Raw genomic sequence first — 22,240 nt, forward strand, 5'->3', positions numbered from 1 at the left:
ACTCTCGTCACTAAGCCGGTTTAAATATTATTCAAGAACACCGTCCCCGTGCGTCTTCACGGCCGGCTAATGCGCCTTCGGGCGTTTTGGCACCGATAGTGTCTGCGTCCAAACTTCTCAAACATCAACCAACATGCGAGCAGGTTCGGCCTGAATCAGGCAGCGTTCACCGCCTAATGCGCATCATCATTCATCCCTGATGGGCTCGGTTTGTGATGCAAGCTGGCAGACGGCATTTCCGGACACTGCTGCTGTCGTGGTGAGCGATGAAAGATGCCGGATGTCGGGGGGCTCTGATATCATAAGACGGCAACACGACAACAACGTGGCCCCTGGACACGAGACAACGTAGCAGCACCGCCGCAGCCCGGCACAGAGGACCTCTCACGTGGAACACGGTTACACAGACACTGTTGTCTGGCACGGGTGAGGCCGGAGCTAGGGCCTTGGTTCGGACGCAAAGCAGTAGCTTGTTTAACTCGCGTTGGAACCTAAACCGGCAGTTCACCGCTCCTCTGTTTGAACTGACGGCTCCATGTTTTTGCAACAGACACAGACGGTAGCGGCCGTCCAGGGCTGGGTGGCCAGGCCACAGCCGACATCGAGGCCTAGAGGGCCATCGGCAGAGAGCGGAGGGGATTTGGAAGCGAACAAGCTTTTCGGCTTGAACACATCACTACCTGCACCGCCATAATGAAGTCAGCGTTCGCGAGGCTTCTTTCGGTAGCGACTTTTTGGCGTCAGATAACCGTAGGGCAGCGAAGGATGCTGCAGATCTTGTTCGCCGCGCTCCGCCAACCTGCCAGGTCATCGCGCTTCTGCACCCAAGCCCGGCCCTTGGATGTGCGGCTTGCTTGACGTTCGTTCAGCGAATCCCTGAGGCTGTTCACCGCCCAGGACGTCCCGTGATTCGCTCCCCCTTCAAGCACCCCCAGCTGGCAAGACGTGATGCCGACAGCTCGACGATCATGGCAGCGTTGACAGCAGCTCCAGAGGTGCTGAGCGCTGTTTCTGCTGCAGCCCCGTTTTTGGAGAGCGCTAAGGCCTCAGCAGCGGAGAAGGGGGCAGCAAATGAGGCCTCAAATTTCAATATGAAGCAATAATGAAAAGGGCAGAGCCAGAGCACAAGAGTGAGTAATGCTGCCGCAGTGGGGGACACGTCATCGGCATGAGCTGCTACTAGCCAGGCCCGTCGACTGCTTTTTTGTTGCAGCTAACGTTAGTAATTCGATCTTTTTACTTTCTTTCCTTTTGGTGCTGGCCGGCGGTGGTTAGATCGACAGCAGGTGCAGAGACACTCTCCCTGATCAGCTGTTTCTGCCTCTATTTTGGTCCGTGGGTCATCCTCGCAGCCCGCACTGGCGCCGCCAACACAGAGTCAGTACCGGCAAGCCCAGCGTAAAGCAGACTTTGTAGAGTGTCAAGTCAGAGACAGAAAAGGGTGCAGCCTCCATCCAACTACCCGGGATCCCTGACTACCAAGGACGAGGCGGCGCCATTGGCAGAGGGATGCATGGTCATTACGCTCCTGGCCGCACGCCGCCACTAGTTCCTAACCTCTCTATTCACCATGCCCATTCCCTCAAGTTCCTCCAGACCTAATTCTCCGCTCGACAGGCCGTATCCATCATCACCCATCACGACAGTTTCTTCTTCCCCCGTCCTGGCTGCTCTGTAGAGTGGCTATGCACGCTTCCCGTTCAAGGTACTATTGGTCGGCCATGTTTCATAACCCTGCCCAATTGCCTGTCCCATTTCCTAAATAGCTCGCCGAGGGCAACCACTGAGAGCGTGAAGTCTTAACGGTACTTCCCAACTGGCTCCCTGGGCCTACATCAGCACACACAGTTAGACTCTATTCGAACCTCACGGCCGCCCGACTACGTCTCCCTTCTGTTTCTCGTCTAACGCTCACCACTGCATTGTTCCTCTTCGCTGCGCCTGCCTGGCTTTGTTTATCGAAGCAACACCCATCTCGCCCATTTCTTCCCACACTCGACTGGTGTTCTCTGTCACCGAACAGCCTCTCGACTCAGCTTCTCTTTCTGCCTGACGTGAATAGCCCAACGCCACGCCTGGAGCTGGACGCATCGCGTTGTTGCTCGCCGCAGCGTGTCCCCGCGTCAGGCTCCCATCCGGTCGAGAAACTTCGAAGAAACAGCCAGCTTGACCGGTAAATAGCCAAGCAACTTGTATTGATCTGGGTCGGCTAGGGCGCTCCGCGTTTATCGAGATCGATCTGGTGTGGTTCGTAGCTTACTTCTCCAACAACATCCACCATCACCAGCAGCTACATTTCCGTATTTCCAAACTTCTTGGATCCGTCCTAGTAGGAGAGACCCACGGAACGCTTCATCGACTTATGGGCTGGCTCAAAGCTAGCCCAACTCGCCTATCGTGGATATCAATCTACTAATTGAGCCTCGTGGCTCCGAGTCGCCAGCGAGCAAGAAGAGCTCGACTTCAGTAGCATCAACATCTACTGGAGCGACGAGAGCGTATACAACTGCGCCCTCAGCATATACGCAGTCTCCCGCATATGCAACCACATCACCTGCCTACGTTGCTGCATCACCAGCATATGCGACCTCTTCACCAGCTTATGGCAACTTAACTCCCGCCTACTCCACGCCCGGACCGATAGGCTCGTCATCACTAGGAGTTCCATCGATGCAAGGCGGGCCCGTTCTTCCCGCAATCTTAGAGCTACAGCGACACCCGGACCCCACGCAGCATCCCCAGTTCCGTCCGCTCTACACTGGCCCTCCATCTTCTGCAGGAAATCCCCCACCGCCTCCTGGACCAACGGAATCCCCTCCTACACAACTTATCAAACGACAAGCGTCCCAGACTCCACTTCCTGAGGAAAGCCCGGCCAAGAAGCAATCTAAATGGACTCCTGAAGAGGACAACCTCACTATTGAACTACGAGGCCAAGGGATGAAGTGGGACGACATCGCAAAACGTTTACCGGGAAGGAGTTCGATTTCATGTCGATTGCGCTATCAAAACTACCTGGAGAAGCGGGCCATTTGGGATGAAGAGAAGAAGAACAAGCTAGCGAGACTGTACGCTCGGTATGTACAAACCCACTCCCTCATCGCCAAGTTCCGCAGCGCAGAGTCGCAGGCGTTTCCACAAACCTTTGGTCATTTTCTCCGTAGCTTCAGGGGTTGCCCCCAAAGACTGAGCTTTGGTTTGCCACTGCCTAGCCGCTACCGCCGAACATTGACTCTCTATAATGTGTACAAGCAAGCATCGTTTTGCTTCCATCAAATACAGCTGACGAAGTGAGCGCAGATTCAAAGATCAGATGTGGCAGAAAGTCGCAACTGAGATGGGCATTCCCTGGCGCTCGGCTGAGTCAATGCACTGGCAACTTGGGGAACAGGAGATGAGCGCGCGTGCTAACGCCCCTGTCTTCCAGCTCCATCCTTCTGCAACAGGACTCAGTTCTCCCCCGCCAGTTTCTGTGGCTCCAGCATCACACGGATTCACACCAGCAAACGCCAGCCAACTGGTTCCTAATCCACCACTACATCCACAACATAATCCACCACCGCCACCAGGACCAATCCACGGTTATCACCACCGAACAGAGAGTAACTCGAGCCAGGGACGACGCAGGAATAGCTCATTCAGCCGGAAACGAACCGATGCACGATCTAGATCCAGTGTTCCTCCTCAACTTGGGCCCCCCCTTCCCCAATTGCAGCCGGCGTCCGAGGCCGACCTTATTAGTGGAGCAATGACAGCACCTACCTTGGAGACGCATTCAGGTGTTAAGAGGGAAAGCGAAAGTGTAGGATTCGTTGAGCCGTATCTGAAGAGGAGGCGCGAGGAGGAAAGTACTACTACCTATCGACCCGAACCGGACGCACGGAGTCAGGGAGGGCGGAGCCCGGATCGGTCTTCGCAGCGGAGTGGTACAGGGAGCGTGAGGAGTGTAAAGAAAGAGCGCGAGGAACCAGAGAAAATCTCGAAGGAGCCTGAGCCCCCGTCCACTTGAACTCTCGCCGGGTCAAGTGGCATGCTTCGAAGATTCGTCGAACATGTCCGCTGTGCCGCATAGCGTAGTTGACATGGATGTAATTTGCAAGGCGTCATAGATCATGGTAATGAAGGTTTCATAAGTGAAGAGGCGGACATACACACTCGGGCTGGGACCGATAAGAGCATGGACATAATAGGGTTTGCATACTAGGAACACGCGTTGGTTCCAGGTCCTCGAGCCATTTCAGACATACGCACAAGTCGGGAACGGGTTCAGGTTGCATAACGACTGAGGAACATTTGGTCTATCTTCAATCATTATCAAGCGACAACGATTGTGGCATTTAGCGCTGGGCGGGTTAGTCTCTTGCTTTTCTCACTTTATTCTCATCTCGTCTTACAAACATCATAGCGGTGCGGTGGCTTTGGGCTTATCAGTTCTTGCTTGTTTTATACACTCATAGGCGGTCATGATTGTGCATTTTCCAGCGTTTGAAATTTTTGTGTTTTATTTACTTTTCTTTTCTTTTTCTTCCATCATTATCCTCTTCGGTACGTTTGTGCATTACGAGCGAGCGAGCGAGGCGGGACGAACCGTTCCCAACTGATTCATTCCTGCAAAGAAAAATATCCATACGTTTCTCTTTAATTGATCATCGGATCATTTCAAGACCACACTCAATATTAGAAAACCGGTAGCGTCACAGCTCCGTTGGTGCGCCGAATGATTGTACCCTGAAGCCGTCATGGCTATGATTGTAGACTAGTTCCAGCAGCCTGTTTTGTTGTCCTTTCCTTTCATTTCCACCTCTATTTCTCTCTAACGAATCTCATACCTCAATTATTTTTTCCCAACGCACGCACACACGCACACACGCACACACAAGGCATTCCCCCCATGCCCAAGGTAAGAGTCCCATGCAATTGTGGCGGTGAATTGACATCAACATTTGCCGAGATATTTCCAGCGCTTGCGACCCTAGGATTGATCGTTGATGACGTATCCGGGGGCTTGCAGACAGAAGACAACAAAAGACGCAACCTACGTGGCTTGCTGCGCGTTGAGTTGTCATGATGAAAATTCTTCGTTTTTGAGCTGTCCCTGTCCTTGACTTCAAGGTTGTACAGCCTCATGTGTCGGACAACGAGTCACGTTGCATGAAGTTGCTTGAACAAGCACGCATCCCTTTTCCCTCGTCACATCTGACCGTTACGCAATGTCGCTTTCGCTCTTTCGCCGGTATTTGATCAGGATCAACCCTCGATGCTGCGTTCGAACGGTTCTTGAAAGTTCGTGAACGGTTCGGGATTGTTCCAAAGCGTTGAAACCAAGAGGGTTAATCCTTGTTTCGGATTATGCTGCGCGACTTTTTGGCGCGACCTCGCTTCAGCTATATTGTGGGTGTGAACTTCTAGAATGTCAATGCTATAGGCTATAGTTACTATGTCGATTTAAGGTTGATGAGTTATTAATTAATAGGAGGTGTCTAGAAAGAATAACACAGTTTCGGCATTGAATTTCATGCCTTGAAATCCTGGAGCTTGGATGGCTTTGATGCAACGGCTCATGATTCCGTGCGCCCGAAGTCCTAGGATTGCCTGCGAACATGTTCAAACATGATGAATGGTCAAACATCGCGTCTCACGGACCTGCGATCAGGTCATTCTGAGTAGTGCGCTCGACGCTTTCGTGCGCATCCTCTGCCACCACCCACCTGTTCGCACTTCCTGAGTCGTTGTGACACACATAGTTGCACCAGGCTGCCTTGAGTTGGAAGAACACTTCCGAAGCAAGCTCGTGTCGTGCCCCCGACAAACCTCTATCTTTTCTGGAACGTTTTGAGATGTCCGACGACGGATTCCTGTCAGACTTTAACAGCGCATTTGGCAAGGAGCGCGAACCTCCGACAGAACAGTGGATGTTGCGGTTGACCTTCCGTAGCGGTCCACTGTACTGAAACAGGCAATTATGGTCGACCATCTTTCTTCCTACCCACGGTCCGAGATGGCTCGAGAGCCGAAGCCCACGCTCAGCGCGAGTCAAAAAACATGTCTATAAGAAACAAGACTTATCTTTTCCACATTCTTTGTGTGTGCGTGCGTGCCTCACCTCAGCAGCCACAGTATTGAAATTTGAAGCAGCCTTGCTTTGCGCATCTCACGTACTCTCGGCAGATTGCTGTGCTGGCATGCAGACCCCATACCCAACTTTAGATGCGGGTGCTAACGGCGATGCCTCGATCGCCCCAACCTACTGGATCACAGTGGTTCTCGTTGAGAACCGGTTGCTTGTTAGCTTTGCATGCGAAACTGAGACCGGCTATGTGCTAAACGGAGCGTATGACTCGCGAGAACACAGGAAAATTCCGAAGCTGGGAAACCCAAGCTCGATCGTGCAGTCAAGATGGGGCGGATAGTGAAGCGGTGTTGACGTATGCTCGGGATAGTAGTCGAGTCGTGTGTTGTCCACGGAGTTGCGTCAAGTTAGGCAGACTTGGGACCGGAAGGGCTAGGGTTCTCGGGCATCATCGACCATCAAAGAAGGTAATGGAATGAATTTGCGAGGAACCTGCTCTTGGAAAAAGACTAGGCATCGCGAGAAGGCATCCGTTTGGATGGGGAAGTTGCCATCCAATCGGTCGTCCAGATTGTCTGTTCGCTATCATCTCCAGCAGGCGTCAGAGCCCCTAATACGCCGACAACATCACGACTCGGATCGATTATGAGAAAGGAAAGACCTCAGATCAAAGCAGACACCGGGAAGTCTTCCGTGTCCCAATAACGGGTCAGAAGAGCGATAGTGGCGAGGATGGGACGGAAATGAACGCTCTGTTCTAAAGTTCGGTCATACCGACTTCACTTCTCTCCACCACCATCAGCTCCAGTCGTCTAAGCCTGAAAACTTCAAAAAGACTTCAATGTCGTCATAGCTCTATGACTCGTAACCGAACTTGCCCCATATTCTCCCGAGAATACATAGCCCATCACTTCAACGAGGAGCTGCTCGATCGCGTTACACAAGACTGACCATATCCAGAACGAACTGACGGAACAGTAGCCTCGCAGCAAATACCCCTAATACAACTTATTGTCATACTCATCGTTCAAAAACTCTTCCAACAAACACTTTTCTCACCGCTCTACACCGCTCTTCACCCGCCGCCATTCGTTTACCCTCCTAAACAACAGACCATCTTCAATGGCATGAAACCGAAATTCAGACCTGCATCGCCACCGGTCTGCTGGGCCATTGCCACGCTGAAAGCGCCAGCCAGCCACACCGATCAAATTCCCGCCGACGAAAATGCCCACCAGTCGCCTTCTTCATCACTGTTGCACAGGGTCTAGGGGAAGCGGGCCAAATGTGTACAACTATTGACTCTGTGCCCAAGATCAAAGACATCGGTATCAAAGCGTTAGGGGAAGGCAGCCAGTCGCACAAGGCTAAGATTAGGATTCTTGCACTGGGAGACTCATTGACCTCTGGTGTGAAAAGGTGTGGTTGCACGAGCATGGGGCAACGTGTGTCACACACAACGGGGACCTGTCAGAACTTTGAGAGAACGTGAGCTGTCGGATTTCTGTGCGCCGCACAAACGCCATCCGGCGGTTTCCTGGAACGATATGGCTCTCCTCAAGATGGAGATACTGGGCGACCGCAGGACTAATATACGATTTCAATATCGATGAATTGGCCAAATCACCACGATACGTGCCTATGAGCTCTCTCTGTCTATCAGCCAACTCAGTATTGAACCCTTTCCGCTCTTCTAAGCAGCTACCACCTCCCAAACCGTCACGATCCTTTCAGCCCCACCACCAAGGTCCCACGGTGCCGGTGTCCAACCTCATCTCTCGTCTAGCTCCCCGAAGATGCTGCGGGGATCCGTCAGTAACATCGGCCCTCTCGATACGACATTCGCTTCGCTCATGTTACAACAATGGCCGCCTTATGCCGTACGCTTTATTCCCTTCACCTCTCCCTCAGCCGTGCGGGCTCATAGAATACACGCGCCCCTAATCCTAGTAATGGAGAAAACGGGAACGGGAAGGAGCAGATCAGGATATGGAGGGAAATGGGGAGAGGAAAACCGGGACAGCGGTGAGAGGAAGCGAAAGTCGGTGAGGAATACTATGTTTAGGTCTTTGGAAAAGAGGATGGGTATGGAGAGACTGGGGATTTTGGAGGAAAAGCCTGATGGATGTGGGACCAAGTGTTCGATCGAAAGGATATGAAGCAAGGACCATCATGATCATTCCATTACTTGCACATGTGAACACTTCTATGCATCCGCAACCACCGCCCATCATCGTGAACGCAAGTACCGAAGCTAGACGTACACGCGCATACACTAACCCGGCGAACCCATTTCGCCGAGAATGAAAAATGGTGAAAACAAGGTTAAGAACACCATATTAACTCCACCATCAGCAGCCTTGGAAGGAAGCCGAGGCCAAATTCCACGCCACCCATTTTACCCCGTTGCCATTTTGCACCATACATAGTACCACTTTCCAACTTTGCGGTCTGTCACCGCCAGATAGGCCCTCTTCACCGCCAGAACTACGCAAGTCTAGGCTCAGCGAGAAAGACAGACCTAGTTGTCCTCCTGCTCGTGGTCTGGCTCGACGGGAGCCTGCTCATGGGCCTGCGCAAAGAAGATGCGAGCGACCCCTTTGCCCACATTGGTGATGCTGTACGTATTCCCTAAGAACCATGGTACATTAGCCAAAAAATACCCCACAGTACAGGTGCATATGCGAAACGAGAAGCTAGGCGAGGAGCTTTAACACGAAACAGGTAAAGCGCCAGACCGAGACGGGAATTGAGTAGCTCGTGGGGTTGGGATGGGATGTGGACAGGTGATGTCGTACAACTCGACGGAACAAAGATGCAGCGAAAAAGGAAACAATATGGGGAAATGTGCAGGCGCTTCTCCCAGCAGCAAATGCAGCGAAGAACAGGAAATGTTGGTAAGGCTCAGGTTACACAACATGCGAGGGATGCAGCTAGCTCCAGCCACATCTGCGCGTGACCGAAGAGAAATCCAGCTCCGTTTGACCTCGCCCATTCGGGCTGTGCGAGGTTGCAGCAACGCTAAGAATGAAGTCCCTCTCATGCGGTCTCCCGTTGGTTTCGAGCCAGGGAGATAAGGTTAAAGTGACTGCCGTTGTACAGAGGCAAACACGCCTCAAGCACATTGTTGTTGTTGGGTTCTTCCTCTCCGATTGCTGTACTGAGATAAAGCTCTGCAGCCGCTGGGGAAATGGGACAGAGCAAGGACTTCGAAAATAGAAGGCAAAAGAAAACAGTAAAGACCCATTGACATGAAAAGATATAATCGCTCACCTCGAGGAACTTGCCAGAGTCCACCCTTGCGGATCGTGAACTCATTGTCGTGAACCCTAACCGTCACCGTTCCAGTCTGAACGAAGAACACCATGTGCATTCGTCGGCAGTTCTTCGTGCGCTTACTACCGTTCACTGGGAGGTCGATTGCTCCCCAGCTGAAAAATGAATTGGGAGCCGACGCCAGTTTCGTGAACTTGAACTGGGCTTCGGGGACATCTACCGGCCTGATCCCCTTCTCGGACCAACCAAGTGCTATCACAAAGTCAGTGAGGCCCACAAGGGGTTTAGGGGAGTAGCTGGGCATACCATCGTCGTAATAGTTGCTCGTGGGAACCTCTGCGACTGGATTGAACCCTCTGAAGGTACCAACGAACAAGCCATCCCTCTCTTCCCAATCCTCAAGTCCGACATCATCGTCTTCTTCTTCAATGACTCGAAGAGCCCGCTTCTTGCCCTTTGGTCTCCCAGTGTACTTTTTCGGGGGAGGTTCTTGTGTTTCGTTGACAACAATTGACTCTAGACTGCCATCCTTGGCATACGTGACCTTCTCACTCTTCCAGAAGTCAACTGGTTTAACAAGATGTCTTCCTGAATGGCGAGCCATGGAAACATTTGTCGCCTCATCGGGACCCATTTCTCGATACACAGAAAGCAAGGTTCGGCCTCGTCCGTATCTCGATGCTGTAGAAGTGGTAGACAAGTGGTCAATATCGGCTTTGGAGAGTGGGTTCCCAGCACTATCAACAAGCTTTCCACCATTCGGTACCTCAGGTTCCACACTCTTACCGTTGGTCTTTGATTCAGACTTGGATCGTGCAATCGCTCCAGGCTTCGTAATCGCCTTTGGCTTCTTAAATGCTGGCTCGCCTTTCTCCTTAGCTGGTAATGCATTTTGCACTTGGGGCTTAGCCTTGGTCAGATGTCGTCCTCGGGATTTGCCTGGATTGGTAGTAATAGATTTCTCCGTGTTTTCTGTCTCATCCACGGAGTTGTCCAACGCAGTGCTTGATTCCTGATCGGTCATCTCAGAAACGCGTTTCGATCGGCCCTTGCCTCGTGGTTTGGCAGTTGGTGGATGTTCTGCTACTTTGCTTTTCTGTGAGGAAGCCGCTTGAACAGCTCCAGCACCCCTCCTCCTTGGCCTAGATGATACGGAGGATGGTTCTTCAACAGTCGAATCAATGGCATCGCTCTTGCGCTTCCTTCCCCTCTTCACGGGCTGTGGAGTAGGCTCGGGTTCCACCTCTGGTTCATCTAGATCTGCAGATGCATCCACCCCGTTGGTTCCTATCATTGATTCATATCCGTCCCCGACGCCCCCGTCAAAGCTCTCCTCGCCAAACCCATCTAGCATTTCGGAAATCTCATTCACTGAGATATCTCCTTGCACTATACTATCCTCGAGAGCTGCACTGACATCCCGACTTAGCGAACGCTCGATGTCATATATATTCGCCCGCGCTTTGCCACGCGCTTTGCCACGGCGCTGGCCCGAACCACTCAAGGCAGGAGTCTCCTGTAGACTGGAGTCCTCTTGGTCAAAGTCCAAGCGCCGACTGACTGCCGGGTGTGAAGATTCTCGGCTTGGGCTGGCTGTTGCTTGGTGTAGTGAGGACCGAGGACCCATGGAAGTTTGTCGTCGTGGGGATGATCCGAGGGCAGTTTTCATAGGGGAGCGCGATTTCGGTGGTGGCAGTTTCGTTCGAGCGCTGCGAAGGAGGTGGCCGGCGTGGATTGTGTCGGTGATGTCTGGAATGGTGCCTAAACACAAACACTATGGTCAGCAAATAGATTCCAAACACGATTAGCCACGCGTAATTGGCGGTACAATGTCGTAAGAACATACTCTCTTGGATGTCCATAGACTCTGATGTCGTCACGGTGCCTCCAGTCTTGCGAGAGCTTCCGCGCTTTGGTGGAGACTTCACCGGCGAGGAGAAGATACCGGAGATAGGTTCCATGCCATGTTCATCGCGAACACCTCTATCCTCGAGAGTGATGCCGGTTTTTCTTGGATTATCTGTCAAATTGCCGGGTCGTGGAGCTGTCGCGCCGATGTTTGATCAACTTACCTGCCCTGCACTCCAACATTGAAGAATTGATTCTCGCGTTTCTTTGTGGGCGCCATCGTTGTCAAGCCTGAAGAGGTGGTCCGAGGATCCAATTGACGCGTTGAAAGTATGTCGACCGCGGTGCGCGTGCTTTCGCGGATCAAGTAAAGTTGTTGTCCTGGATCGGGAAGTGTCTTGGTAACACCAAAAATTGAGACATAAATGGACAAGCGGGGCGCTAAAGGCTTGGCGGAACCGACACCTCTCTCGATCACATCTATCTACGAAATGTTCTTCTCACATGACACCATCGACCTTGGAGAGGGCGTGAGGCATGCGATCAAGAATTCCAGAGCAGTGAATTCGTCGCCCTACTCTTAGCCTTGTTGGCGCAACCACAAAAACGAGAAACTGCTCCCAAACTTTCGATATATGAGCAAAAGGAAACGAGAAAGGTATCACTTTCTCTACGTTATCGAACTTGAAAGCCTGGAGAGCTTTAGCTCAATCATCAGTTCAAGTGAGATTCGTCCCTCCTTTGCTTCATTCTCAAGTGCTTCGTTTCAGGAAGACATCCTTTCGATTTTGGTGTAAAATGGGTACTAAGTTCTTATGACCATCGACGCAAATTTCCATCGAGCGGCTCAGAAGATGCTACGAAGTATTTATCAAGCGAATGGCAACCATGGAATTAACGGGGATAGATACTTTCATGGAGACATTCAGCCTACCTGTCAGGTACCGGCGTGATCAGAAGGATGGCGTAGAGCATGAAGCTTATAAAGTGGCTATTGAGCAGTGAGAGAGTTCAGGCTCCACCGTGGTTTAATGATACATCAACAAGCGTACTCTAAGATAGCGTAGCGCTTCACGCCATGAAAAAGAGGTCGCAACAAGCCTCTGCTTCGCCTTACGAGATCTAGGTAATCGACCATTCCCATGCTCAGATCCAATTTCTCCATCGAATGCTTCCCATGAAGCTTTCTCAACAACTACAGTCCATTACCTTTCAGGTCACTCTTGCCCTCCAGCTGCATACCCCTCTCACCTCCTCTCTTCCCACAATTCTCCATCCGAGATCGGCCTTCGCCAACTCTTCTTAATCTCTCCAAAGCCCGTCCAAATTACCCCCTTCAATCCCTCTAGCGCCTGACCTCTGCAAGACAGAAGCGAGAGACCATCTACATAGATAACGCATATCGCGTTTCCCGGTTCCGTAGACTTGAGCAGGCTTCTAGAATGAGCTTGTTGCGTAAGGCTCACCTTATCTGCTGCAGGTCCATTTAGGCGAAAGTATAAACTAGACAAGATAGTCAGGTGGTACCCATAGGGGAGACAATGTCGGTCATGCAATATATTTAGCCAACTTCAACTTCAAAGCGAGGTCATGGCGGAAGAGACTGAATCTAAACTAGGGTCCTTGAAACCACGAGGACGCTCATGCAGGATAGGTTGTTCAAACTCAGTGCAGGTCTGGGTGTAGTTAGCTGAGAACAGCGGCGATAACAATCGAATAAGCAAACAATCACAACCGTTCATACACAGCCATGCAAGTGAGGACCCAACTGCTGTGAAAACATCCTATCCAAGCCAAGAGGGGATAGGATAGGACGTCCGCATCTCATGTTAACCGGAGAGACGCTTTACATGATCAACTGAACCATCCTTCACCATAGCAATTCCATCTTCGCCAGCATCTTAGCGACAGGCCCAGTACAATAAGCCTGCTACTACTCAACCACCATTGAGAAGTGAAAGCCATAATTCGAGACGACCGCAGAGTGATGAACAAACCCACTTTTGATAAACCGCATTCCATCGATTCGATCATCCGCGACTCGAATGATTCGTTGCAAAGAAAAAGAATCCACACCATTGCTCAGCTTGTAAACTTCCCATCTCCACCATCCACCATCGAGTTCCCCATCAATGCAAAACTTCCTAGCCCAAGACCTTTGCGTAAGCCATTAAGCTCTTGACAGATGGTTCCAGCCAGTCAAGTAACCAGTCGTTAATGCCGGGTAATCAATGCTTTTGTTGAGAAAACTGGAAAAGCGGCACCCAGCCGCAGGACGAGCAAGCATATACATGTGAATGAAAATCGTAATCGTGATCGGGGTTCGACAATCAAGGACAAACATCTGAAGATACGAACGACATTCCTGATCCCAAGTTAGAAAAGGCAATCCGCAGTACCAAAAAACCGAGTCCCGATCCAAGAATCCAGTGGTGAAAGTCAGTGATCAAGAAGAGCCTAGTTAGGGCAGGCATTCTGGACGTGGCCGGGTTGCTTGCAACGGTAGCAAACGCGCTCGGCGGAGGTCTCAGATGGGCAGTCGCGAGACAAATGTCCAACCTCGCCACCTGTTTAAACTGTTATTCAACGAAACGACAAAGGCGTGTAGCGTGTAGCAATTTGTAACGACTTACAGTTATAGCACTTCTGACCTTGAGTGCAATCGCGACTCATATGACCGAAGCCACCACATGAGTAGCACGTCGTCTGGCGCGGACCACCGAAACCGCCGCCACCACCACCACCACCTCCTCCATAACCTCCTCCTCCATAGCCACCGGCACCATAGCCTCCGCCACCCTGGGTGCAGTTACGGGCAATGTGGCCCCGCTTGCCGCATTTGTAGCATTCCTGGCCCGTGGCACCTGCAGCACCGCCGCCCATGGAAGCGCCTCCATCCTGGGTACACTCGCGGCTGATGTGACCTGTGCCACCGCAACGGTAGCAAGTTTTTTCGGCTTGCGGAGAGGTGCATTCGCGGCTAAGGTGACCCTTCTCCCCGCAATTATAGCAGGTAGGATTTCCCTTTGATGGGCAGTCCGCAGCACGGTGGGACGAGTCACCACCTATCAAAGGAATGAGTTTTATCCAAAACAAATGATGATGCAGATGTGAAGTGAAATGGTTTTTGAAAGCTTGAGATTCTCGGAAAGGAGAAGGGATAGGAATGGTGGACATGGAATGTGGAAACAATTTGCTGTCACATGACAGAAGTGGTGAAAATATTTAGACAGTTCCGTGTCAGATTGGCTCTCATGACGATTTGCCACAAAAGTAACAACAGAGATCCAGATTGGCAGGAGTGGACAGGAAAGAAACAAAGCCACTTACAATTGTAGCAGCCACGGCCACCAGCGCCTCCTCCGGCAGAGTAGTCCATGCCGATTTGGGGTGAGAGTTGTTGTACGACCTGCGTCACATCAATAAAAGCCTGAAAAGGGTACAGATGCGGCACGCAGAACGGCCAAACGGACCTTCAAGGCCTGACGAATTCGATGGTGATAGAAGAATGTGTCGCAAAGGAGCGGAATCGACTGCCGCGTCCGCCACAGCAAGCCGTTATGCCAATTGAGGTTCGTCCGCGTGCAGAGAGGGTTGTCGAGCGAGGTAAAGGTCGAGAGAAGAGGCGAGCGGAGAGTTTTGTATAAAATCGGTGTGAATTTTTCGGTTTGTCGCGGCTAAACCGAAACAGGACTAGCGTCGACGTTTTGGCGACCCTGTCCGTGTTTACACAGTTTTTATCGGGAACGGGAAGATGGGCCGTGGCGTTGAGGGCCTCATTGGAATGCGCAAGGATTGCGGCACGTAATAACAAGATATACAGAGGGTTTATAGCACTCTGCTGACAGGTCACCGACGACACGGCTTCGCCCGGCTAGCATTTGATTTACCAACAACCGTGAAGTCCCGTTCCAAGGTTGTGTTCAAGCGCGCCAATGCTATGACATAGGTTGGTAGTCCGAGTCCCACCTCACAGCTTTAGAAGCGGATGGCCTCGTGCCGACTCAGACCACTGCTAACCAGACAAAGAAAGACCCAAAGGACTTACGAGTAGCCGAACAGCAATCATTTCCGATTTTGCCATGATAGTTAGCCGTGCTTAGCGACTCGAAGCGGTCCACATGATTTGCCATTTGCCCCACGGCAAGAGGGGGTGGAGAACGCCAATAGGCTATGTGTCGACGTCGCAACCGTCTACCGACTAAAATGTTATTATTATATATCCTCCAATAGTTCGCAGACCTCTCCCTAGCCACTAGAGAGATGAGCTAAGATTTGCCTTATCGAAACAGCTCAAACCCCCATCCTCCATGCGCTTTCGCTAAGTGAAATCGTAGACCACCAACGATTGTCTACCATGGCTCTTCTCACGGAGGACAATGACATTCTCTTCGTCAAAACCCACCCAGCCTCGAGTAACAGATGGATCATCAAATCTCTCCTCCAATGCAAGACCGAGTCCAGAGCCTCGTTGAGATATGGCATCCGACAAATCACTCAAGTCTTTAGCTGCCTTCTCGGGCTGGATTCGGACGCTGAGGTTTCCTGTCATAAAGCGTCTCCTGACAGCCGAAGATGCCATACCGCCTTCAAGGTCCCAGACACGAAGTTCGTCACCAACGCGACTCACGGAAACGGCCTTTCCATGTCCGCCAATGTGGGCCCCAGAGACAGATGAGGTATGACCCCATAAACGACTTCCTGCACTGATAGAAAGTGAGGACGATGTCGAAGTAACAAGGTACAACGTCAGCGTATTGTCTGGATGGGAAGCGAGGAGATATGGATGAGAGTATGACAGCGAGGTCGGCTTAGTACAGGCTGGATTGTCTGATACTACAGATTCCTGAGTGTGGCCTGGGAACGGAGATGATGGGCGAGTGGGTGGGGACAGCATGGAAGGGTCTCTTGCAAGAGAATGGAAGTGCTCATCCGCTGCTGTCGCTAAGCGAGACTCGATGAGTTCGCCTGTAGGAGAAAGCCGCGTTTCCTGAATTCCGACCGTCCAACCAGAAGGGTACGTTGGTAGTGCGTACGCGGTGGATGCCGTTACGCTTGTTGCTGTGGTGCGAACCGCAAGTGACACGGGTGGCCATACAGTATAAGATCTAAGGGAATACAATAGTCGCGGGGGAGTCAGGAAGCTATCAGAGAAGGTATAAAGTGAAAGCAATTGGCCATCAGTCATAGTCAATAAATATGGAGATGAGTAGGCGAGTGCCGATAGCATCCCGTTGGAGGATGGGGCGTGGTTGAAGAGAGAGAGGAAGTCTTTATCCTGCTTTCTGAAATCAAAAATGGTGAAAGAACCATTGTTGAAGCCCACGACGACTTTCTGATTTCCAGTGTCTCGTCCCGAAAGATCAGTGGCCAAGGATGTTGGGGATCGAGTAGTTCCATTTCCCGGCGTATCCAAAGTTACGGACGCGATGACTTCTCGTTCTCCCTTGGCATTCCAAGCTCGTAGTCCAGATATCGAATCTGTAGTAAATATGATGCCATCATGCATCCTAGCGAGTAACGGCGGCACTGAAGCACGTTCGGAGACAGGGATTTCCCGAACTGCACATTGTCCTTTAGACCACTTATGCCTCAACTTATACCGTTTCTTCCAATCAGTCTCCTGTCCATTCCTCACTAGATCCCCTTCACCCAGCCATTTCGACAGCCTCGAGGAGTATGAAAGATGATTGGAGACACCAGCATCTTTGATCCTGGGTATTCGTGATGCTCTTGGGCGAACAAAGCGGTTGTAATAGGCTGCTTTCCAGATTTGAGAATCTGAGGAAATCTGGTAGAACTTATGCGACACCCTGAAATAGTTAGCATACGAATTTCTAGCAAATTGGAGAGTGGCATACCTTAGGCAAGCTGTTAGATTTGCAACCGGAACAAAGCCGAGAATGCGCAGAAGTAGCTCATCGCTCAGCCGAGAGATCCGATCCACGCTTAGAGCACGAATGAGCTTAGTAGGACGTCCCTCGGAATCGACGTCGGCGCGAGGCCGCTTCATCGTGTAGTGTGTTGCGGAGTGGAAGAGTCAGTGAAAGTTGAGGAATGCTATCGGCCTGAATTGCCACTGCATCCAAATAGGCTTAGCGCGAGGGCCAAAATGCCAAGCTGATCCAGGCGCATGACTGCGCGAAGTCGCGTCTGGCGACCTCTCCTAGCGCCCCTTTGATAACGTTTCCACAAACCCTTACCATCGTTTGTGGACGCTCATATCGGCATCTAGATAAGATGTCGGGAGACTCGGCCTGGCTGGAGAAACGAAAACATGTTTGGGTGCGTGAATTTGGGCGCGTCTATGATGAGGTAATTGCGGACTGGGAGACGGAACTCAAGCGGAGTATGTGCGTCATCACACTTGTCAAGAATGAATAGTTACACCAATCTAGGGCACGAGGAACAGCAACAAGAATTGAAGAGACGTCTGTATACCATTTTGAATATCTGCCCTAACCACTGACGCAAGTATAGGAGATGAAGCATACCAGATTATTTCCGACCGCATCATCGAGGAATTGCTCAAGAATTCCCACCTTATTGAAGAGAACATCAGGCTTCAGGACCAGATCAAGAATCTGCAGGGGCAGGAGCCGAAATCAAGCACTACTGCATTTAACTCAAGCAATTCAGCCCAAGAAAAAAGAAACTCCAGCTTGTCAACAGCACAGCTGGACGCAAACCCTACCCACGCTACTATGCCTTGCAATGAATATCGGCATCTCGCCAACAAGTATAATGAACTGAACAAAGTACACAAGGAGACTATAAAACAGCTCAAGTATCAACAAAGGAAGAACATTGCCGTTATGGAGAAGAACCGAGAGATGAAAAAGAGTGTCAAAGATTGGCAAGAGTACACCGATCGCCACTTGAAGAAAAAGACTAAATCCGAAGGAGAGTGTAAGTCTAAACTCGACGCAGCGGCGATGTTGTCGGATGAAAAGGATAGGCCTACTCTTCTAGCCTTGTCAAGCCCTGGGACTTCAGATTTTAGACCGCCGGCATCATTTCCGGCACTGGACAGATTGTCGCCCCTGCCAACTACCCCAGATGCACTCGAACGCCCCGGCTATGTTCTTGGAAATTCCGGCGATACTCTCGTTACAAACACAACTGGCGTAGAACATCATCAAAATGAAGATCGACCGCAGAACATCTCACATGACATTGACTTGAACCTACCCGAAAGTCATGATCTTCATCAACTTCAATCAACAGCGGTCCATAAAGAAGTTACTCCCTCTCGGAAGCAGCCAAATTCTGACAAGATAACCTCGAGTCAACTGACAGAGGACGAAATAGCCCCCCAAAAAGCCCCACAAAATCCTCTTACCACCGGTGGCGCAGATGATGATACGCCTGAAATCGTCTCAGAGAGGTCCCTCAAGCGCAAGCGAGCGAACACAAGGAAGCTCGAGGTATATGCATTTCTTGGATCATCTGACGGAACACCTGCCAAGCCTTACGGCGTCAAAGAGGAGCCATTCAGTAGTCCTCCTCTGCCAAATACGCATCAGCTCCTTCGAAAAGAGACATTTGATCTGGATGAACTCGGGCCAAACATGATTTCAACTCCCCATCGACGGTTCAGGAGTAATCAACTCACTTGTTCAGACGCTGTAGGACCCTTGCGTCACCAGAGGTCTACCAGTGTTTTAATCATCAAGGAAGAGGTGACTGAGGGAACCGACCAGGGCATAGACACCAACGGTTCCTTGAAAACGGAGAGAGCAGTGGTAGTTCCAATGGCGATTGCTGAGGCAAGGGCATACAGTGAGCCCACTGACCAGGCTCGAAACGATACATTCGCACTACAGCCTTTAGATCCGAACGCTAGGACTGCTAATCGAGTGGATGACGAGACGCCGCACAAACGCCAAAAGCGAGAGGACGCTCGGTTTCACGCGAAGTATCAAACCCTGACAGAATCGGGTGATGAGCTACCTCCATTGGATGAGAAAGATCTCAGATTAGCCCCCAGTGCTGCCAGAGAGAAGTTCAATCGTCGATTACAAGCTGACAGGGAAGCTCAAACATCAGCGAAGAGTACTAGCAAGACGCATTTAGCAGCTACCAACGCCAAATCTAGCGCTAGGCAAATTCCAACAACACTTCCCAGCGTTGCAAGCTCGGGACATACACCTTCACCACATCCAGGGTCCCGCAAAAGTTCACTTTTGAATTCTCATCTGGGGTCAAAGGCTGGTCCTGTCTCCAAATCTCCTCCGGCTCCTAACCCCAGGCTTGGCTCTCGAAAAGGTCCAGCGACTAAACAAAAGCAAAGTCCTCCTTCACGATCAAAGCCATATTCCGAGCTAAAGACATCTGACTTCAAACCCAATCCCGCCTACAATCAAGGCTACAGCTACGCTTTTGCTGAAACGATTCGGAAACGTGCAGACCGCGCGTGTCTTCCAGGCTGCACTAAACCTGAATGCTGTGGCTCGACATTCCGTATGCTTGCCGCCGAGGCACCACCCCTATCTTCGTCTCAGGAAGAAGCTCTTCTAGAAGATTATCTCGGTGATGCCTATGACACTATGCTACTCACACGGATGTCTACCGCGGAACGGCAAGAGCTGGTCCTAGACGCTAGGACGAAGCAGATGGCTGATAAACATGGAAGGCATAGACACGCATACGAACGACGCCCATCTCCTCCGGGTTTCTGGAGAACAGACTTTCCGACTACACAAGAGGAGCAGGAGGATAGACAAAAGGCTATTGAAATGGAGAAACGGCTTGTGGGAGAAAGGTATATGGAAACAATGAAGAAAGGTGGAAGGTGGATATTTAGAGATGAGTGATGGCCCAAACTTTGATGGTTGGGTTAAAGCTGTTGTTGCTTGCGGAAGGGTTTACAAGCACAGCATGAGTTTCCGGGTTCCTTTTATAACTCTGTTGCTAGTGCTCATACACTAGAGTCAGATAGAACATAGACAACCATTAACCGCATAGATCTTAAGAAGCAAAGTTTTAGTGGTTGCAAGGGAGTTTCCCGTGCTGGATTTGAATGATGACGACGTACGATCAAGTTCGCGATATAATTCGGCTCGGGAATAAAGAAGCCGATCTTAGATCTGTACAATCCGTAATCACCAAACTTCAAAGACTTCGCAATCCGCAATGCGGACTGTTTTTCTTTGAGCTCTGACTCTCCTTGATACATGATATTACGACCATCTGATCCGTCTTCCTTCAGGGATCTGTCATCATGGTTCTTTCAGAAGAACATTGTCATGTCCTCGTCATTGGCTCCGGCAGCGCAGGTTTCTCCGCTGCACTGTCTGCCAGGCAAAACGGTGCCAAGAATGTCACTCTAATTGACAAATGCCCCGAAGGATGGGCCGGTGGAAACAGTTACTTCACGGCGGGCGCCTTCCGAACCGTTCACGGCGGCCTGAACGACTTGCTGCCCATCGTTAACAACGTAGATGAAGACACTTCGAAAATCATTGATTTGAAACCTTATACAAATGAAGACTTCAGCGGCGATCTTCAGCGGGTCACGGCTGGACGAAGCGATAAAGAGCTGGGGAAGATATTGGTGGAAGAAAGTTATGAGACTATTAAGTGGCTCGCAGAGCAAGGTATCAGATTTCAGCTCTCGTTTAACCGACAGGCGTATAATGTTGACGGGCGATTCAAGTTTTGGGGTGGGCTGCATCTGAAGACGCAGGATGGTGGGAAGGGGTTGATTGAGAGTTATTTGTCTGCTGCCCAAAGACATGGGGTTTGCATTTCGTTTTCTACCGCCGCGAAACAATTACTCACAGACCCTATGACTGGTGCTGTAACAGGTGTGCTGGCTGAAAAGGAAGGAAAGCAGAAGATCATCAAGAGCCGTGCAGTGATCTTAGCTGCGGGAGGATTTGAGGCAAATCCACGTATGCGCAGCCAATATCTAGGTCCGGGGTGGGATCTCGCTCTCGTAAGAGGGACACCGTTCAATACCGGCGATCTTCTCGAAATCGCTATGCGAGATGTAGGAGCCAAACAAGCGGGGAATTGGTCAGGATGTCATTCCGTGGCTTGGGACGCGAATGCTCCTCCGAATTCTGGAGATAGAGAGATATCGAATGAGTTTACGAAGTCGGGGTATCCGCTTGGACTTATGGTCAATACTCAAGGAGAAAGATTTGTGGACGAGGGTGTCGATTTGCGTAATTACACGTATGCGAAGTTTGGGAAGGCGATATTGCAGCAACCAGATGGGACTGTGTTTCAGGTCTGGGATGCAAAAATGACACCTTTACTGAGATCGGAAGAATATCGAGACGAGGTTGTCAAGAAGATTACGGCGAACAGTATCCGAGAACTCGCAGCAAAATGCACTGAAGCCGGACTTCTTTCGCCAGGGAAGTTCATCGAGACTATAGAGAAATACAACGAGGCAGTGCGCCAGCACCGGAAAGAGTATCCGGACATGAAGTGGGATCCATCAATCAAGGACGGTCTATCGACACAAACAAAGAAGATCGAACTTGCTCTGCCCAAGTCCAACTGGGCACTTCCACTTGATAAAGCTCCTTTTCTAGCAATCAAGGTCGCTTGCGGGATCACCTTCACGTTCGGCGGCCTAGCTGTACATCCTCAGACCACGGGTGTGATTAGTGGGATGACAAATCGAGAAATTCCGGGGCTGTTTTGTGTTGGAGAAATGATGGGAGGCCTATTCTATGGAAACTATCCCGGCGGTAGCGGTCTGACGAGTGGAGCAGTGTTTGGAAGAAGAGCTGGTAGGGCTGCTGCGCATTTAGGCCTGCGTAGTTCGCATGCCAATCATGAGTCCGCGCGATCAAAGTTGTAGGAGCAAGAACAAGCATGTACTGTGCATTAGGTAGAGGAGCCTGGCTAATGGGCAGGTGCCACAAGGATGCTCCGCACACAAGCCTATCACGAAGTAGTTCAAGCCGGCCAAGGTGAGGGAGGAATTGAAGAACATCCAGGGCAAGTGGCAGCTCAAAAAGACATCGGTTCCATGGACAGTCCACTGCATTAGTTAGTCCAGCGTTCGGCCCTATTCCGCCAAGACTC

General features: G+C 51.0%; 5 protein-coding genes across 5 annotated transcripts; 3 read left to right on the top strand and 2 right to left on the bottom strand.

Moving 5' to 3' along the window:
* Window positions 1-2,670: 2,670 nt before the first annotated feature.
* Window positions 2,671-4,009, top strand: BDR25DRAFT_325070 (uncharacterized protein; the record flags this gene model as incomplete). The annotated part of the gene is made up of 2 exons (XM_033692195.1): window positions 2,671-3,077; window positions 3,301-4,009. The coding sequence occupies 2 exons, from the start codon at window positions 2,671-2,673 to the stop codon at window positions 4,007-4,009; spliced, it is 1,116 nt and encodes a 371-aa protein (XP_033548131.1).
* Window positions 4,010-8,413: 4,404 nt separating this feature from the next.
* Window positions 8,414-11,551, bottom strand: BDR25DRAFT_260740 (uncharacterized protein). Its single transcript, XM_033686668.1, has 5 exons — window positions 11,419-11,551; window positions 11,193-11,356; window positions 9,653-11,107; window positions 9,344-9,598; window positions 8,414-8,701 (listed from the first exon to the last, which is right to left on the bottom strand). Exons 1-5 carry the CDS (start codon window positions 11,472-11,474, stop codon window positions 8,592-8,594), a joined length of 2,040 nt encoding a protein of 679 aa, XP_033548132.1. The 5' UTR covers window positions 11,475-11,551; the 3' UTR covers window positions 8,414-8,591.
* Window positions 11,552-15,365: 3,814 nt separating this feature from the next.
* On the bottom strand, window positions 15,366-17,212 carry BDR25DRAFT_285799 (F-box domain-containing protein). The gene is made up of 2 exons (XM_033688206.1): window positions 17,056-17,212; window positions 15,366-17,007 (listed from the first exon to the last, which is right to left on the bottom strand). The coding sequence occupies exons 1-2, from the start codon at window positions 17,205-17,207 to the stop codon at window positions 15,516-15,518; spliced, it is 1,644 nt and encodes a 547-aa protein (XP_033548133.1). The 5' UTR covers window positions 17,208-17,212; the 3' UTR covers window positions 15,366-15,515.
* Window positions 17,213-17,434: 222 nt separating this feature from the next.
* BDR25DRAFT_260748 (SAE2-domain-containing protein) lies at window positions 17,435-20,085 on the top strand (the record flags this gene model as incomplete). Its single annotated transcript, XM_033686669.1, has 3 exons — window positions 17,435-17,543; window positions 17,593-17,625; window positions 17,675-20,085. 3 exons carry the CDS (start codon window positions 17,435-17,437, stop codon window positions 20,008-20,010), a joined length of 2,478 nt encoding a protein of 825 aa, XP_033548134.1. The 3' UTR covers window positions 20,011-20,085.
* Window positions 20,086-20,307: 222 nt separating this feature from the next.
* Window positions 20,308-22,175, top strand: BDR25DRAFT_25529 (fumarate reductase flavo protein subunit). Its single transcript, XM_033686348.1, has one exon. It carries the CDS (start codon window positions 20,418-20,420, stop codon window positions 22,011-22,013), a length of 1,596 nt encoding a protein of 531 aa, XP_033548135.1. The 5' UTR covers window positions 20,308-20,417; the 3' UTR covers window positions 22,014-22,175.
* The last annotated feature ends 65 nt before the right edge of the window (window positions 22,176-22,240 follow it).

This window comes from Lindgomyces ingoldianus (assembly GCF_010093535.1).
Source record: "Lindgomyces ingoldianus strain ATCC 200398 unplaced genomic scaffold BDR25scaffold_14, whole genome shotgun sequence".
Classification (NCBI taxonomy): Eukaryota; Fungi; Ascomycota; class Dothideomycetes; order Pleosporales; family Lindgomycetaceae; genus Lindgomyces; species Lindgomyces ingoldianus.